The 19,927-nt window shown below is 42.0% G+C and overlaps 1 protein-coding gene across 7 annotated transcripts in view; it reads left to right on the top strand.

Annotated features, from left to right (window-relative positions):
• Positions 1-19,927, top strand: part of FNIP1 (folliculin interacting protein 1) — an 89,859-nt gene that overhangs the window by 48,698 nt on the left and 21,234 nt on the right. For 4 of the 7 annotated variants that reach the window (XR_014561589.1, XR_014561591.1, XM_083728371.1 and 1 more), the window contains exons 3-11: positions 584-727; positions 5,614-5,714; positions 6,557-6,631; positions 6,893-6,984; positions 12,516-12,599; positions 13,586-13,657; positions 14,547-14,682; positions 15,884-16,085; positions 17,282-17,367. Coding sequence is in view for 4 of the 7 variants with exons in the window: in XM_083728371.1 (XP_083584497.1) it covers positions 584-727; positions 5,614-5,714; positions 6,557-6,631; positions 6,893-6,984; positions 12,516-12,599; positions 13,586-13,657; positions 14,547-14,682; positions 15,884-16,085; positions 17,282-17,367 (992 nt within the window). In the remaining 3 variants the exon portion in view is untranslated. The remainder of the gene's footprint in view (positions 1-583; positions 728-5,613; positions 5,715-6,556; positions 6,632-6,892; positions 6,985-12,515; positions 12,600-13,585; positions 13,658-14,546; positions 14,683-15,883; positions 16,086-17,281; positions 17,368-19,927) is intronic. The other 3 variants (XR_014561590.1, XM_083728372.1, XM_083728374.1) reach the window with 1 other exon arrangement.

Consider the following 19,927-nt stretch of genomic DNA (forward strand, 5'->3'; position numbering starts at 1 on the left):
CTCTGAGACTAATTCCCCATCCCTTATAGAACTCAGGTTGAAGAAAACCAAGTGAGAATCCACGGCCACATGCAGGACAGCAACTATACATACAGAGGGAGTGATTATGCATTTTGATGTCTGTGAGGTAACAAAGGATGAATTAACACAGAATTCTCCTTAGAATTTAGAGCTCACTTTTATCTTCCACATTTGAACACCACTCTTCTTTGGCACAACTTCACTCCTATGTTTAAATATATAAACACTGATACCTGCATTGCAGGGGATTGAATTAGATGGCCTTGGGCTTCCTTTTCACCGCTACAGTTCTGTGATATGATTTATGAAGTGTTGAACATTGGATTTGTGTACTCCACATCTATCTCCAAAGCAAAAAGATAAGACTTATTGAAATTATTCCTATTTTGCAAAACGGTTGGCTTAGCTTCCAATCTCCATTCTTTCACTAATGCTAAAATGCTTGTGTTCATCTCGCTAGTTTTCTTTTTCTATGCCCGGGATGCAGGTGATCTGTACTCTCAGAACACTGTTTTGAGGATTACTAAACACAATGTAACAAATACCATTTTTACTCCACCAGAAACTCTGCAGCGATGCTCAGGTGAAAGTCATTGGGAAATGTTGCCAGCTCAAACCTGGAGGGGACAGCTCTTCCTCTTTGGATAGTTCAATTAATTCGTCTTCTTCCTCTTCTGAAGCAAAAGAACAATGTCCAAAATTTCAGGTGAGAGGTCCCCTTTTTAACTGTATCATGCTGGCATTGTGACTTGTATTGCATGTTTGAAACATTGCCTTATTAGGAAATGGCTTGGGCTCCTGGTGGAGGGAGTGAGCCCGGAAGCCATTCTTTGGTGGTTGTCCAACAAAACAGATGGCTGTTGTCATGTAGGACTGCAAAAGGAAACTATCAGAATATCAGCAGGATGAATGTTCCTACAAGTGGCTTATTTGAAAATCATTCATAAAGAACAATGGCCAATGAGCCACTAAGAAACCTGGGGCAAGGATATACCAAACAAACGTGATAGTATAGATCAGTCCCTTCCTCTCCTTGCCCTCCAACAAAGATGAAACAATTTAACCAGCAAACAGCTGAAAATGCAGTACTAACAAAGGCCCAGGAGATGGATTTACATATGTGGCCAGCCACCCCACAATAAGTTGGCCCATTTCTAATTTTGCTTCCAGAAATGTGCTGCATGGATTACGTTTTCATACAGGCTTGTGACAAAAATCCTTCACTTACTTTCAGATGTTTGTGATTAACGCTGATGTTTTAGCTTTCTCATGAGTTGTGAAAATATTGTTCACTCAAGATTTCCATCCAAAATATTAATAATACAGGTTTTTGTGGAGTCAGAATCAGAATGTGACCAGGAATCCCTCTCAACTTAGTTTTTGCTGGTCTGCTTCAAATCCCTGTGACAGGGTGAGCTCCCGTTGCCTGTCCCAGCTTCTGCCAACATAGCAGTTCAAAAACAGGCCAGTGCAAGTAGATAATTAGGTATCACTGCAGTGGATAGGTATATGGCATTTCCGTGCGCTCTGGTTTCCGTCATGTTGTGCCAGAAGCGGTTTAGTCATTCTGGCCACAAGACCCGGAAAGCTGTCTGTGGACAAATGCCAGCTCCCTCGGCCTGAAGCAAGATGAGTTCTGCAACCCCATAGTTGCCTTTGACTGGACTTAACCGTCCAGGGGTCCTTTACCTTTACCATCCTGAAGTGCTTCCTTTAACTGTTTTGTAAAGCCTTATTCTGGTGGCCTTTTTATGCTTTTTTAATGTATTGAAAAGCAATTTTAAAACATTCAACTGCAAATTTTTGCTTGCTGGCAATTTAAAATGCTTATGGCAGTGGCACTCATTGAACTTGAGTTACACTTTATATAAGAGGGGAGGTTTTGGCCACCAGTGTAGCCAGAGTCATCTGACTGGGTATATTTCTGTCATCTCACCTTGCACAGATCACAAGTGTTTTCTGTTAAGCCATCCTAAAATAGAGCTGAGCCTTTACCCTTTGTACTGAAGTAATTCTCTGTTTTAGAGTGGCTGATCCCAACATAACATATTCTCGGGGACGTCTTTAATGTAATGTAATACTAGGCTGCCAAGCTTTAGTAAGCATACATTAGTTGCTGCATTTCATTGCACAGACTCACAGATGCTCACCCACCCACCCACAAGGTCATGCAACTGATTTTTATATTGTGTTATTGCGCCTGAGAATGAAGTTTATATTTATCTCTCTCCTCATCATGGAAGAGTATTTTGCTGTGGTTTGGACAGGAAGAGACATGGGTTTCTTTGAACAACATTGCTCTTGCACAACGAGAACTGTGTACTGATGCCCAGAGTTGAGGATGCTAGCTTGTTTATGTTCCATACTGGGAGGTTTCCTCACAAAATCTAGCACAGGTAGCATTATCTGACATCATACTGTGCATACAGTTTTGAACAGGCATGTCACATGTCATTAGCATTTTAATGCTTTGTGAGAGAGGGAGGAATTAGAATCTGCTTGAAGGTAACTTGAATGAAGAAATAAGGGATGATGCTTCCCAAACTAGATGCTCACTAGCTGCTATGAGCTGCTTCCCACAAATCATATTTTCCCCCTAATCAATAGGATAATCAGTTTTATTAAGACTTTAAAGTTTGGTATTTGCTTTAGGTTGTGAGGTGACCTGGAACAGAAGTGGTGCCCTCTTCCCTCACCCCTGGTGAGGAACAGAGATTTGGCAAGGCAGTGATGAGACCGGGGAATGCTCCCCCAAATTCATCATCACTTTGCCTCACCACATCCCAGCAAGCACTGCCACAGTGCCCCCCCCACGACTGTTACATGCCAATATCCTGTTATAAACAACAGACATTTTTAAATAATACATTTGACTCAAGGAATTATTTTCTTCTCAAATTGTCATTGCCTCAAGCTGGATCTCTTTGCTGTATAGTAATCATTTGGGTTTTTACATTGTGGCTATTTCTCTTGTACCTAGTTGTGTACAAGATTTTGGTCATCTTTGACTGCTGTTTTGTGGTGGTAGTGATGGGGGGGAGGGATTTCCAGCCATAGCAGCTGAAAAGCGGGGGGGGGGGGGGGAGGGTGTTGAATGAAGCCTCATCTTCCACATACCTTACACCAGGGGTCAGCAAACTTTTTCAGCAGGGGGCCGGTCGACTGTCCCTGAGACCTTGTGGGGGGGGGCAGGACTATATTTTTTTGGGGGGGGGGAATGAATGATTTCTTATGCCCCACAAATTACCCAGAGATGCATTTTAAATAAAAGGACAGATTCTACTCATGTAAAAACATGCTGATTCCTGGACCATCCGTGGGCCAGATTGAGAAGGCGATTGGGCCGCATCTGGCCCCCGGGCCTTAGTTTGCCTACCCATGCCTTACACTAATAGTATAGGGACTAATTTTCCTCAATCCACAATGCAGTCTGCTGACAAGCTTCTGAAATACACTGCTGAGTCAGATCAGCATCATTGCTTCTGAGGCGTGATGCAGAAGCATGTGATGTGCTTCTACGCAAACCTCTGCTGCTTTGATGATATAGATGGATGGGTGAAGTACTAGGTTCCTTCCATTCAATTTGTTTCATGGGCTCATGTAGTTCTTCCATAATTACTTCATTGGACTACCATGGGATGTGATCTCAGAAAAAATGTTCACTTGCTACGGCTGTAGTCTATAAATTAAGCTTAAGATAACCAATTTCGGTTTTGGGTCTTGCAGAGGAAAACAGCTGAAATCAGTTACAGATGACATAAGAACTTGGAAACTTCGTCCATGGCTTTGAAATTTAATAAATCGCCGAGACCAGGCTTTGTAAATGTCTAAAACTTCATTTAAGCCTACATGCTATGTAAATTTCACTTTTAACCTGAATAACAACATCCTGCATGTCAAAAACTCTGCTATTGGTACTTGTCAGCTTAACAGATCTTCCCTTGCAAGTAGTCCCTGCGTGATAAATTTTTCCGTCCTCTTTATTTTTGTTATACATGAACATCTGTTTAGGTAGTTTTCTTTACTAAACTTACTAAATCATTGTTTAGTATGGGATTTTTTTTCCCCTGCCAGAGAAGACATTCCAAGCTCAGCCTTTCCCACTCAAGTTTTTTTAAAACTAACAGCTGCTGTGAGATTCTATGGCTATAGTCTTAAACATTAATATTATTGGAGACCTCACACTGATCTACATGCAAGACAGTGTTTTGACTGAGGTCTTTGTCAGGGTCATCTTAATAATTAAGCACAGCTCCAAAACGCGAATAGCATGCTTTGAATTGTGGTTGATATTAGTTGCCATTTCTTCTCCCAGTTTTGTTTCATTGAATACCACACTTTTTAAAATTAGAATATATTTCAGATATGGTGGGGAAACAACCCAGGTGCAGTATAAGCCTTTTCTCAAATGCACTGTCCTCAGGAAAGCAACTCCCCCATCCTACCAGACCCATTGCTCGCTGAAAACATTTACAGGAAACTCCCTGGTTGTGTGTGGTTGTGTGGGGTTGTCTTCTGGGTCGTCGCATGTGTCGGCAGAGCACAAGTAAGCCCATTCCGCCCCATTCCGGGGCCAAAAATGGTGCAAGCGCCAGCAGTTTCATCCAGAAAGTATACATTACCCTGTGGAATGACACCTTTAACTGGTGCCAAATAATTGTACTTGCTTTTCAATCAGGTGTTAAATGTGTGTGAAACTCCAAGCCCTAATATTTTAATGCAGAAGCTGCCAATTAAAGATTAAGGGCAGATGGAATGCAGTGAATTAAGGTGTTCAACTCATTTGTCCTATCTTTTTGCACTATTCTGCATAAATCCTTCATGGGTTTTAAAATGTACATGTGGCTGGAGAAAAGTATATTAGAGTAGTAATGAGGTCATTTAGTGAAGGGTCAGTTCCAATAGGCTCCACCCCAATCCAGTTGCCTTCTCTGGAACTAAAACAGAGGAGGGGGACATGTTTCAACCCCCCTCCCCACTTGCTTATATGCTGGTTCAGGATGAGTAGTAGGTGAGTACACAAACTGAGATCATACCCTGGTGCCAAAAACATAAGATCAGCAATGGTGGGTGGGTGAAAGATGCAGATACAGGAGAATTGAATCATAGCTATACAAAGATTATTATAGGTGTCATATGCGTTTACCACAGAGTGACAAATGCCTAACCACTCTTTAGATCTGAAGTGCAAACTGCACAAGATATTGATCACATCATTTCCCCCAGGTGCAAGATTTTCCTTGCAGAAATAGTGAGCACAGTCAATCCAATTTCAAACAGGATCCGGGCCTGGGGCTTTTTTTTGGCAGGGGTTGTTGTACCCTGCTGTGCTTCCAATCTGAATTGGCTTGCAAACCTCATGGAGAAAATTCCCATTCACTACAATGAGAATGACGTACCTTGTACTTTGGCACTGAAATTTAAAAGTATTTTGGTAGGCAACTTGCCAAAAATGTTGCATTTCATTTTCCCCCTTTATCATATTTGATTATTAAGTGAAAGTGATGTTTTCTTTCATTTCTACAATGCTTCAGTTTGGTGTCAAAATGATCAAGCATGCAACATAATCATTATAGGCTTATTCTTTTTCAGGGTTCCCGGTGTTCCTCAGATGCAAATATGCTTGGGGAGATGATGTTTGGCTCTGTGGCTATGAGCTACAAAGGCTCAACCTTAAAAATCCATCAAATCCGGTAAGGTTTTACTTTCTTCAGTTCGAAGTTTAGAGCACTGGAAATAGCTATGCTAAACAGAATTGTCTCTAGTCCTGTGCACACAATCAAACAATATAGAAAGCGTGTTGAGGAAGGAGATAAGAACAAGTTTGCAGGCCTCGCCCCTGTTCTTTATGAATTGTCCTTTGTACATAGATGTTGAAGCACGAAATTGAAGTACCTTGGTTTCTACAAGGTACAGGCTGCACATTCAACACCTGTACACTTTGGGGTGCACACCTGAATGCATCTTCTGATCAAGATGTGGAAGATCTTCTTGCATTGCAAAGGGAAAACAATGAAAATTCATATAGCCTTTTTAATTTTCACAACTTAAACAAAGGAGAAGATCCCCAAGTGTATGAGAATTAACAGATGAGATCACAGGAACCCCAAAAACGATATATAAAAACGAACATGGATGTATAAAAGCAAACGTGAATGATAGCCACTGTTGTGTGACAGTTACAATTTATCTAAACCTCTCAAATGTTAGGTGAATTCTACTGAATTGCATCCTGTGTCATACTTCATCGGAAACAAAAATGGCGAATTTTTCACAGTTGGCAGCTGGGGTGTGTGTGTTGAATTTATCTGATTTGGCTGAAAAGCTGACAAAACTGTTTTTGACAAATTTACGTTCTGAGCTTTAATTGGGTGCCTCATTTGTCTCTGTAGTATTGTAATCCTCCTGTAGCGTGTTATTTTAAAAGCGTTTTTCACTTCAAAAACACACTCCGGTGTTGTGTTATGTCGAGAGACGTTTTGGTATATTCCGTGAAAACACCTGGTTGATCACTCTGTCTAACTTTGCTTCACAGCTCTCCTCCACAGCTCATGCTAAGCAAAGTTTTTACAGCTCGAAGTGGAAGCAGCATCTATGGAAGTTTAAACACGTGAGTACAATCAGTATGTGATCCGTGTGGATTTTAGGTATGAGGGAGTGGGGTATGGCTCAAACTCTTTTTAGTGCTGCTGAAGGAAAGATTGTCACCTAGCTCCTGTTTTCTCAGAGACCCCTGGCTCTCTGTCATAGGACATAAGAGTGGGGAGCGGGCAGGAAATGTGTGCAGGGCACAGGTAGAGATAATAATAAAATCAAAAAGTACTGTAACAGAATACAAATAACCATTTCTGTTTGTCCCCTCCCTTTGCAGGCTTCAAGACAGTCTTGAGTTCATTAATCAGGACAGCAATACTCTAAAGCCAGACCATAGCACAATTATGAATGGACTGCTTGGAAACATAGGTAATTAAAAGCGCTGTTACTCCCTTGGAATATTTGCACCGTAAGGCCTTTGCAGACTGATAAACACATTAATCTACACGTGTATAATAGAATATCATTGTTTTAAAGAAATGGTGTGGTCTAAGAGTGGGACAACTTTTGGGCTGAACTCAGATGTAGCTCATTTTCAGGAAATCTGAAAACTGGAATATTCTGTGACTATTTGGCTTGAAGTTTATCAGTTCAAATCTATATATGGTGAAGAAAGGCATAGTAGCTGATACACAGTTTAAGCTAATATGAATTTGATGGAAATGGACACGGTGGACTCTATTTTAGAGAACTAAGCACAGAACAGCACAGATATTATTTCCCCTTAGGGCCTCATTTATACTCAGAATTTTCTGCCTGTAGTCATAAAAATCAGGAGCAGCTGGCACAGTGAGGCTATGTTACAGAGCCACCGTCCAAACATCAGCATCACTGCTGCTTGCTGGTGCAAGGAGGTGGTGAGATTGGTGCTGTGTTAGTGCACCAGTGGGAACACCAGCCCTGACCTCACTGATTCCCTGCCCAACCCCAGCAACACCTCACCCTGCTCCTGATAAAGACAACGTAATATGTGCTTGCAACAAATATACATTTTACAATGGGTGTGTCATACAGGAATGCACATCAGGAAACCAGTGGTGGTAATTATGATTGTTGCTGCCACACAATTTGTGAAATGGCCTTCAGTCTTTCGGACTGAAAAATGCAGAAGCAGGGAGAGCTAGCAGGAAGAGAAAGTTGTTGTATTTTTCACAAAAATACCTGCAGGATGCTAGAGGGTTGACTTTTTTTTGCTTTTGTGATTTCCTTCTTACCATCTTGAAGACGGTTATGGAAGTAAGATGGTTTCAAGGAGATGGTACCTTGGGCTTAAAGCAGATAGACAGTGTGGTCTGGCTTCTTTAAATTCACTGCAAATCAGGCATTCGCAAAATCGACCCTCCAGATGTTTTGAGACTACAGTTCCCATCATCCCTGACCAATGGTCCTCTTAGCTAGGGATGATGGGAGTTGTAGTCCCAAAAACATCTGGAGGGCTGAGTTTGCCTATGCCTCTTGTAAATGCACCTTTGTATTAAATAAATACAAAGGATTGGGCAAAACATGCTCAAGTCTTGAGCGTTGTTTTAAGATTTGCTTTTGCATATCTATTACCCTTCAAATCATATGCAAAAAAATGATGTTAAGGAACCCTTATGGTTAAACATGCCGGGAAATTGTACTTCGCTGATGCAGAATTTTAAGATCTATTTAAAAGAAAGGGTACCTTATCCAAACAGTACCTTGACCTGAAAAGTGTTTGTTTTTTATTTACCTGATATGTTCACACATCCCATTAATTAGAAATTAACCAACAAAAGAGCTACTGACACATAACCCCACATGTACACCATATACAAGAACATAAGTTTCACCACCCCACCCCCCATCTCCCACCTCTCTTCTTCCCCAACCTTATACTGGATACAACACTAATGTCTCATATCAAATGATCTGTTGAAAAGCATTTACAACTTAGAAAAAAAAGACAATGTATGTACTTTTGTAAACCAAGAAAATCTTTAATATTTTTTAAGAGCCACTGGTTCTAAATATACATGAACTGTATTGAAAATTCTGTCTGTCTTACTCAGTTTTGCATCTCCTTAATTTCTCTATTGGAATTGCAATGTGAATTTTCTAAACTGAATGTGTGGCCTCCGAGGCTACAACTGAAAACTGGAGTAACCAGAACTGTCTATGGACTCTATAAGTAAATTTTGTTAATGATGTAAGTCTGAATATTTGTATGCTGTATCACAGGAGGATTTTTGCACGGCATACTATTTGAATGTTATGTACGCCTTTTCCATTGCCACTTTAGAAGGACAGCAATGAAATGACCAATTAAATGAACTTTGGTGTAGGGTAGTTACTGAGAGGTTGAGTTTCGAATCAGGAAGTGGCTGGTTTGAGTCTTGACTGTCATTAATTCACTTGGTGACTGTAGGCAAGCCACCTCTTAGCCTCAGTATCCACTTCTGCAATATGAGGTAATACTGCTGAAGTTAAAGAATGCACATGAAGCATTGTGAAGCACATTTGGAAGGACTATAAAAATATTAATTTTATTATTAGCACTACTATATTGCACAATATTACTTCTAAATTGTTAATGAATGCCTGTTTAATTGCATTCATATAAGACGCAGGTGGCGCTGTGGGTTAAAGCCTCAGCGCCTAGGACTTGCCAATCGAAAGGTCGGCGGTTCGAATCCCTGCGGCGGGGTGCGCTCCCGCTGCTCGGTCCCAGCGCCTGCCAACCTAGCAGTTCGAAAGCACCTCCGGGTGCAAGTAGATAAATAGGGACCGCTTACCAGCGGGAAGGTAAACGGCGTTTCCGTGTGCGGTTCTGGCTCGCCAGAGCAGCGATGTCACGCTGGCCACGTGACCCGGAAGTGTCTCCGGACAGCGCTGGCCCCTGGCCTCTTGAGTGAGATGGGCGCACAACCCCAGAGTCTGTCAAGACTGGCCCGTACGGGCAGGGGTACCTTTACCTTTACCTTTACTAAGACTGGCCTGCCTGGTTCTTCTTAGTACTGTATGACTTTTGTTGCCAATTATTTTTTAAGCATTACTTAATCAATGTGAAGAATGAGCTTTATTAATCACGATTATTTTCACTGTTGTGTTAGCTGCAATTAGGTGCCCTTATCCACGCAGGTGTTCCCCAGCAGCCTAATTAATCTTCCATAATTGCACTGTGCCAACAAACAGAACAATATGATGATCTTGTCAAAACTCTCTCCTTTCCCATAAGCTATGTCATTTACATTTTCCTGTTTTGGTGCCATCTGTGTGAACAGAATTATTTCAACACCCACAGTTTATCAGATTAGTTGCTGGCTCTTTAGAATTGTGCTTTGGGCTTTCTAATGGCCCAATCACCCTGGCCAGCTAAAAGGTCAATCTACCGTGTACCCATATAACACCAGTGGGATTACTCTGTGTAGTTAAACCATGTGCTCAAATACCCTTTAAAGCAATTTCTTTAATCGATATCACTCAGCTTTTAGGAATAGATTAGCTTTTTAATAGGTGATTAGAAATCAAGAGGATAAAGCTAAAGTGATTTCTTTACACTGTGTCACACCTTTATGTGCATCTCAAATTACCTAAATCAAAAGTACGGTTATTGTGATAATGTAGCTTTGGTGTGAATTCTTCATCTTGCTATAGATATATATATTGTGGAATACTGTCCCCAGGGAGGTGCAACTGGCATCTTCATTATACAGTGGTACCTCGGGTTACATACGCTTCAGGTTACAAACTCCGCTAACCCAGAAATAGTACCTCAGGTTAAGAACTTTTCTTCAGGATGAGAACAGAAATTGTGCTCCGGCGGCGCAGCAGCAGCAGGAGACCCCATTAGTTAAAGTGGTGCTTCAGGTTAAGAACAGTTTCAGGTTAAGAACGGACCTCCAGAACGAATTAAGTACTTAACCCAAGGTACCACTGTACACCTTTAGGCGCCAGGCAAAAACCTTCTCTTCAACCAGGCCTTTGGGTGATTAACATCCTATACCTTTTAAACGTGTTTGTGGGAGGGGGGATTATTGGTTTGTGGGGTGTTTTTGTTGTTGTTTTTATTATGTATCCTATGTTTTTAGCTTGTATTCTTATGTTGTGAACTGCCCTGACATCTACAGAACAAATTTAATAAATAATAAGCAACTAAATGAAATAATACTCATGCAGTGGTTTCAAATGATCGCCATTTTGTCATATGCTGGTGTTTTAGAGGTGATCTCAAAGAAAATTTTCAGTAACTTCACAAGTGTTGTTCCTGATTCGGTAAAATTCTGATTTAGAGTGGGAATGGGAAGACTGTCACCCTGCATATTGGACAGCGGGGATGGACCCTATGGGTATCACAGAGGTCCTCAGTGGGTACCACATTGGGAACCATTACTGTTAGGACAGTATCAGTACCTAGGGAATGAGTATTATAGGCTTTGATTTATAGGGAATATATATGCAAGCCACCTTCCCTGAGTCAAGGAGTATAACTATCAGTGGGGCTTGCTATGGCCAGTAACAACAACTTCAGAAGAGAAGACAGTGACATCTGTAGTGAGGGTGTGCCAAAATAAGGTCCACTCAGCAGTACTTGCTTACAGCTCACATTTTAAAGCAGAGCAGTCAAAAGAGTCAGGCATAGCAAAAAGGAGTTAATCTGTAACCAGAACATTTCTAGAAACCAAATTAAATAAAAAAGAATACTTGTGACCCATCAGTCTTTGCCAGTTCTTCATTTGTAAAGGTTACTGTGTGCTTTAGGAGGTTGTTGTGTACATGCCAACTTTCCCCAGCACACCTGGTTTTTGGTGGAACGGTTAGTCCTTGCAATTAAGCTTCCTTTTAAGCCAACTGATTAGCAAAAATGGAAAGAAAAGAAGGTGGAATTTGTGGCAATGCAGCCGTTTGAAATTTAAAAAGAAAGTGTTTGTGTGCTCGGTTTTAGAACTGCAGACACAACATAGAGCACAAGCTTCCATGTGCTCCAGTGAAAATATTACAAGTTTTCTGGTTAGTATTAAGGGAAAACCTTCAAGGAATTGCAAAGACTGAAGGAAGAGAAAGCAAAGGATACTTATTCTTCAGTTTCCCTATTTGAGAAGCTGAATTGAGTTAATAAAATGCTGTGTCTGTCCTTCAGAACAAGGAATGCTTCAGTGAGAGATTGGACTCCTACTTCTTTAGAAAAGAAGGAAAGGCTGGATCTCCTCATAGCTCTGAAGTGACCACTGGGGAAAGGGCAAGCCAGAGGTGTGCCAGAGTTTCAGTGCAGTTATTCTGCTGGCTCCACCCCAATTATTTGGATGTCAAGATAGAGCTCAGCTCTTAGGGGTAGTGTACCAAATGGGGCTGAGAGAAAATGTGCCGAAGTAGTTTGCGGCCTCTGATCCCATTATTTCTCATATACACACAGAGTTTTTATTCCCAAGATCACTTTAGATAATGAATTATGGGTTGTGAAATTGAAATAATCAGGGTGACAGAAAGTGCTACTGAATTGTCTTCAGAGATAGTTTGAAACTCTCCCACCCACCCCTGAATTGATTTATTGTGTAGTAAATTAGGACAATTTTGATATATATATAAACAATATATATCAAATATATATACATCTATATATATATATATATATATAACTGAGGACATAGGCAAACTCATTTATCAAAGTAGATCATAGAATTGTAGAGTTGGAAGGGACCTCAAGGATCATCTAGTCCAACCCCCTGCAATGCAGGACTCTTTTGCCCAGCGTGGGGCTTGAACCCACGACCCTGAGATTAAGAGCCTCATGCTCTACCAAGGGAGCTATCCTAGGTGTGTTCTTTGCTGTCTGTGGGTCTGCATTTGTGTCGGCTTGAATCCTTTCCCCCCCTCCCACAGAATCTGTTCTGCTTTACTAACCTCATTCTTTCATATATATTTTACGTTTTGCCATGTAGGTTTTTCACAGCTTTGCAGCCCTAGGCGGGCATTCTCTGAACAAGGTCCGCTCCGCCTCATCCGGAGCGCCTCTTTCTTTGCAGGTTTGCTATGTGCTGTGTGGATAGTCTAGTTGGTGTGACAAAACTGAGTGGATTTCGTAGTTTGGCTTTGGAAATAAAATACCGTTTCTAAAAATCTCTCAGGCATAGTTTACGCAGTGGATATGGATCACTGCAAAGGTTATCATAACATGTTAAAATTTCAAAGAATGTAACCCTTAATCTCTATTTCTACTCAGGTAATGATTTGGATGGAGCTTATGAATTTTTCAGTAAAGTTTGAAGAAGAAAAATGCAGGGGGAGCTTGTAAATTCCAGACAAAAGGAATTTGCCATTAACTGTTTAGAGCTTGATTCAATAGGAGCTCCATTTGCAAAAACATAATTATTTCACTGTTTGTATAACACTGAAATAAAGAGTATTTCCCCCCGCTTCTATTAGCCGTGTTTTATTTCCATGCCTGGTTTAGATTTTCCCTTCTACAAATCTGGCAAATTTATGATTTCAAAAATGAGTATGATCAAGAGGCTTTTGATCTGGTGGATGAAATCCTAGCTTTGTTGGAGGCAATTTGGCTAGGATTTCATCTCTGTTTAGTAAGGACTGGCTGCAAATGCAGATAGCTTCATGCTTAGTTGAAGAAGCGATAGAAATCCAAATTCCATCTGTCCTAGAGCACCCACTTTACAGCTGTTTGCTATAAATTTCTTCTTTAGCATCTGCTTAGAGCTTGCACTGAGTGCTTTTGCTTCATAGCTAACTTGCCTTTTATGTTATTCCACTTGTCTTGAAATAAAGAGATGGGGCTTTGGCAAACACTTGTCTGAACACTGGTCCAATCAAGTGCATTGGCTTGATCAGCTTTGCAGCCTTTCTTGGTGATGGGTGTGTGTGCTTTGCTGTTACTTTCCGTGTCCTAAGTGAATGCAGCCAATGAGCATGATTTATTTTGATAATTAAACCGAGCACTGCAAAGCCAAAGAGAAGCGTCATGTTCTCGTGCTAACTGGTGACTTTATCTGCATAGTTCACAGCAACCCTATGGACATGCCTGGGAGGGAGCTGAATGAAGACAGAGACAGCGGAATTGCAAGATCTGGTAATGTTTTTATCAGGAATATAAGGCCATTACACAAACTTTCCCTACTGCATATTGATTTGGCCGGTAATTAAAGTGTTATTTGTTTCTGCTTCTTGACCTTTGTAATCAGAACTCCCTAAGATGTGTTTCCCTTAAAAAAAACAACACACACGTGATTTATGCTTTACATTGACCCAGTTCCTATATTAAATCCTGAGCCAAGCCATATACAGTATTTCCCAAATATTGGGTAATACTTCTAAAATATATGTGGCTTTTTAAAATAATATTTAATATTAAGAGAATATTCAGCACTTGGATATACAAAGCGAAATTGGTTCACCAGTACTGGGAATTTTAAATAACGTAGGGCTAAGGTTGAAAGGTGGTGGAGGTGGCCCCAAGCCTGTGAGTTGTTAATGGGCATACTTAAAGTATCCTTAATGTAAGGCAGGGATTGTCATTGCCTCCTTGCCAAATCATCAATTCACGTTTAAACCCCTAGCTCATGTTCTGTCAAAGCTGACAAATGCACAGAAGCAACTTCCCATAGGCTGAATGCACTTGCTCTTTCAACTGTGCCCCAGAAATGGGGGCTGTAAAGGGGCCGCCATGTCTCCACCCAGGGCACTACATGCTCCCCTCCAAATACCTCCTTGGTTTTACACAATACTGGGGATGCACTCATACAAATCTTGTTTGGTGAGGCTTCTGGGATGAAGCAGAAATGGGAAGTGTCTTGCGTGGACCTGCTTCTCACAGATCTCTCTGCGAGTCTCCAAGGGCTAATGGTTTTTATCTACTGGGCCATACTGTTCACATTATTACATGATCACCCAAGTAGCATTTTTCTTCTAGCAAAGAGTTTTTTAAATATAATAAATAATTTTCTTCTCTTTTGTCTCAGCGTCTCTTAGCAGCCTGCTCATCACCCCATTTCCCTCCCCGGGCTCTTCGCTAAACAGAAGTTGTGCTAGTAGCTACCAACGGCGCTGGCGCCGCAGCCAGACGACAAGCTTGGAGAATGGGGTCTTCCCTAGGTGGTGAGTTAAGCATTACTGCTGGTAGTAAATGGTTTTTCCTTCTTTCAGATTTCCACGTGAAATATGTGCATTTGCTTAGTTTGGAGGGAAATTCAGATTCCTACGGCGGGAATCTCCTCCTCATCTCAATTAAATCTGCAACCAGAAGGAGCTCTTCTTGCCCACAAAAACAGTATTCTGCATGCAACCCAGTGATGGGATCAGTCATATGCTAATGGCATGATATTGGGTTATTTATTCAGGTCACATGGTGAAATGCAAGTACAAGTAATCAGGAAATGAATATAGTTATCAAGGAATGGCCGTAGGAATAAACCTCACCTTATACTCAGATTTAAACGAAACCGTGATGGTTCCTTCTCCTTTCTTGCTCCCCAGGAAGTGGTGGTCTTGAACAAAGTAGCAGCAGGGCAAGAGGGTAGTTAAACTATTTCTCCTGGAGCGCTTCTCCGCTCAAAGCTACCTCCCAAGCTGTCTCCCCCCTTCATGGTTGCGAACATGAGCTGGCAAGTAGAAAGCACTCCTCCTAAAGCAGCTTCTCCTGGGGATGGGGAGAAGCAAATGCACTTAGGTTCTAAATGTGTAGGTTCCTTCATAAAGCCACAAAAAGGAATCTCTCTAATGTTGGAAGTTTTGCAGAACAGGAACATTTGCATGACATATGTTTAAGCTGCTTTTTTCTCCTTTTCGTGTTATGAAACCAAAATTGTGAGCAAAGCTAGACTGCCACACGCTGTAGACTGCAGGACTTGGAGATTAAGCTAATTCATGTAGGGTGGGAGACAGATGCTCATTGTTCTGTGAAAATGGTGGTATACAGTTCGTTGTTCGTCCTTGTAATACATCTGCACAGCAAAAGAGAGGAAGCCCTGATTTTTAAAACACAGCCCATTGCTGGCAAATGCCCAGAACAACCTGTAATCTGTTTTACTTGCAGACTGGGAATACCCGCTGTCTGAAATCCTGGTGAGCTGCTGCCAGTCAGTGCAGACAGTACTGAGCTAAATGGACCAATGGGTTTGAATTGATATAAGGCAGCTTTCTATGCTCACAATGTTCCGAGATCAGCTACAGCAGACGTGGTTTAAAAATGAAACAACTGTTTTGGGGAAAGGGGGCTCACTTCCGTATGTTTAAAGAAAATAGTTTTGAGATATTTTCTGAAGTCGTTAACTCTGCAACCTTTGTAAACCCCCTAAAGGTCAGTGGAAGAGAGTTTTAACTTGTCAGATGACAGCTCCAGCCCGAGCCCAGGAATTGTCAGGAAAAAGAAAATAGCGATTGGGGTGATTTTCACGCTCTCAAAGGATGAAGAAGAAAACAGCAAATTTAATGAGTTCTTTTTCTCACACTTCCCTCTTTTTGAGAGCCATATGAACAAGCTGAAGAGTGCAATAGAACAGGTAAATACCACCACCACCAACTGTGTTTTGCCCCTGTTCTAATCAGAATCTCCATTTTAATACGTCTAAGCTTCGGGTGGCGCTGTGGGTTAAACCACAGAGCCTAGGACTTGCCGATCAGAAGGTCGGCAGTTTAAATCCCTGTGACAGGGTGAGCTCCCGTTGCTCGGTCCCTGCTCCTGCCCACCTAGCAATTCGAAAGCACGTCAAAGTGCAAGTAGATAAATAGGTACCGCTCCGGCGGGAAGGTAAACGGCATTTCCGTGTGTTGCTCTGGTTCGCCAGAAGCAGCTTAGTCATGCTGGCCACATGACCCGGAAGATGTACGCCGGCTCCCTCAGCCAATAAAGCGAGATGAGCGTCGCAACCCCAAAGTCGGTCACAACTGGACCTAATGGTCAGGGGTCCCTTTACCTTTACCTTTAAGCTTCTGTCATTTGGTTTTTCCGGATTGTTTTGCGGGTCACATTAGTTTTAAATTAGGGGTGCTGGACCAAACTGTGAACGAGGCATGAGCCAAAGTGCACACACATAGATTCAGTAACACTGGTTCTGCGGAAGAGGCATAGCTCAGTGGTAGAGAACACCCTTTTGGCCATAGTATGTGGCGGAGCTGCCCTTTCGACATGGGCTTCTGTGTGGCTTTGCTGGATTGGGGTGGGGCAGGGTGGCGACAGCAAGGTCAAGGTGGGTGCTTGAGTGGGCCCTATCTGACAGCCCCAGCCTTGCCACTCACTTCCAGGAGACAATAAAAAGAGAGGTGGGATTACCTGCTTTGCCTAAGAATTGAAACTTGCTTCAACTTGAGTTTTGCCCCTATCTCTTAGAACAAATCCTATCACCAAAATGAGTGATGTTTACTGCTGGGTGCAGGCCGATTAATTCAGGGGACTGTTTAAACACTGCTCCTGAAGTGAAGGAGTCTCTGTGCGAAACCTTGGACCTCTTTATAGCCTTCTGCAAGCAAAAGTGTGGAAAAAGAAAGACAGTGCAAACACATATGCCTCATATATCTCTACCTTGATATGAAACTTGGAAAGCAGCCAACGTTTATCATGGTACAAAAACAAAACAAAAAACCAACCCACTGTTTGCCTGTCCGGGTACACATTAGATAGAACAGAGCACATGACTTTGTTTTTCATTTTCTGTTGCCCTGCCTAATGTTAGTTATATGTTTTACTATTGTTTTCAAGGCTATGAAAATGAGCCGTCGATCAGCTGATGCCAGCCAGAGGAGTTTGGCATATAATAGGATTATGGATGCCTTAAATGAATTCAGGTGAGTTTGTTTCAAACCTTTGTGTGTCGTTGCCAAGTATTTGAGTGCTTCTCTTGGAAACAATTTCAGGGTTTCTAAATCTGGAAAAAACTTTCCATTTAAGCCCTTCAACTCACGGCTGAGATCTGTAGATCTAGTTCACTGCAGAGCAGCAAGGGAACCAGGTGGAATCTGTGAAAATGCTTTTTTAAAAAACGTTTTGAAGAAGGCATTGAATTTTGCATAGCTCACTGTTGCCATCTAGTGCCACATTTGTCTATTGCAGATAACAACACATTTAAAACGTTTTACTTGCAGCTGTGTAGCTGAATCCCCAGTGCCAGGTGGAGGCTAAAGCATCACGCATTGCTGTGGAAACCCACAGTTGAAATCCTTGCTCAGCTTGAAGCTCTCCTGCCACCTCATGTTTGCTTGAGCCACGTTTCTGTGGACCACCATCCTAGCAGAGATTGTCCTCTTAAAAGACCAGTACAGAAGCGCCCTTGAGAAATTTTCCCTGGCTTCCTCCTTCATGGCCAACATCCTTGCTGAACAAATGCTGTTTGGCATGAGCAAATTGTTCAAAAGTGGCCGCATAGTTTAAGATCTGAGTTTTGTCCCTGAAATATTGACGGTCATGAGCTTGCTGCAATGGTTGCTGTGCCTTTGGAAATCCAGGACAGATCTCTTGCTGTGCCTGGGAGCTATCAGTGTGATACTTTATTTTCAACCTTGTGCTTAGTTGGTTCTTTTATGACAAGAGAGGTTAAAGGGGTTTGCTGTTCTATTTGTTTGTGCAACTTAAAAACACTTCAAGGAAGTTAGTATACAGATATAGTCAAGTATAGAGAGGATTTGAACAGAGATTTGAAGGACAGGGGGTGCATATTGTAGTGCATTGCATTTATTAAGACAGTCGTACCTTGGAAGTCCAACGGAATCCGTTCCGGAAGTCCATTCGACTTCCAAAACGTTCGAAAACCGAAGCATGGCTTCTGATTGGCCGCAGGAAGCTCCTGCAGCCAGTTGGAAGCCGCAGAAGCCCTGTCGGACGTTTCTCTTCCAAAAATAGTTCCCAAACCGGGAACAGTTACTCCCGGGTTTGCGGCATTCAGGAGCCAAAACGTTCGGGAACTAAGCTGTTTGACTTCCAAAGTACGACTGTATTATCAGTTCTGCTGCCACCCTGGTTTGTGCAAGGAATTCAAACAGCTTGTGTGGAATTAATACAGTGGTAACTCAGGTTACATACGCTTCAGGTTACAGACTCCACTAACCCAGAAATATTACCTTGAGTTTAGAACTTTGCTTCGGGATAAGAACAGAAATCATGCTCCGGCGGCACGGCGGCAGCAGGAGGCCCCATTAGCTAAAGTGGTGCTTCAGGTTAAGTACAGTTTCAGGTTAAGAATGGACCTCCGGAATGAATTAAGTACTTAACCCGAGGTACCACTGTATATGAACCCCTGTGGACCCATGTTTGGGTGGAGGGTGAAATGGCTGGGTGCCTGGACTCAGAATGTGAGATTAGCACACAGCGAGCCCCAGTAGCAGAATATTAAACTGACAAATATAAGCAGCATTGGGAATTTTATCCCATTCAGCTGCACACAGCAGCAGCTGCCCTCTTTCTACCCATCTTGTAATGAGCAAAGTAGGTTTAAAAGGCTTTACTTACAGAATCAAGGTCTCAGTCGTGCATTGTTCCATGCAGCAACAAGGATAATACATTTGGGTAGAAAATAAGGACTATAACTCCAAACACATGCTGTAAGCTTGGGTACAAGCTTGCAAACACTCTCCTTTGTTGGTTACATGGGAGGGGGGGGGAGAAAAGGAAGGAAAGAAGTAGCAAGGCTTCCTCACTCTTTGAAGGTGAGGGGGTGTAACCTAATGGAATGTAACAATACAACTGTGGTCCTTTACCCCTTCATGCACTAACTAGCCCTATGCTTGCTAGTTTTACTGGACTGACTGCAACCTCCCACACAGCTGTCATTTTGGATTGGTTTGCAGTAGAGATTCGGCATGGGAAGGCTCTTTCCCTCCCTTTTATGCCTCTGGAAGGAATAGCATTCATTTGATCCCTGATTTGTGTGTCCTTCTTGGTTCTTTTCATTAATTAATTTGAGCATAGTTCCCTTTGCCCCACAGAGCAAATCCAAGTAGAGATCACTTTCCAACATGAAAGTAGGAATATGCTTTAGGAAGAAGAAAACAATTCAGCTTTATACTGTACAACTGAGACTCTTGGCTAAGCCTTTAAACACATTGTAAATACGTGGCAATTCACATGGCACGTTGATTGCATAATTTGTTGGGAGTGTGTGTGTTTGTGTGCACTTCCAGTTTTATGCCCCGGTTTCCATGGTGCAGCAACTATTGTCCCACAGCAGCATAATTGAGTGCACAAAATCCAGGATATATTCATACAAATGAAACTACCTTTGGGTGGTTTTACTTTTTAACTAAGCATGTTAATGTGTGGAAAGGCTGGTTGCCAAGGCATTTTCTATGTTGAGTCCCCCCTTTTTTTAGTGCTACGCTGGGTTTTAGTGCTGCAAATTCCACAGCAAAAAAA

Source organism: Podarcis gaigeae, assembly GCF_964106915.1.
Source record: "Podarcis gaigeae genome assembly, chromosome: 2".
Taxonomy (NCBI): domain Eukaryota; kingdom Metazoa; phylum Chordata; class Lepidosauria; order Squamata; family Lacertidae; genus Podarcis; species Podarcis gaigeae.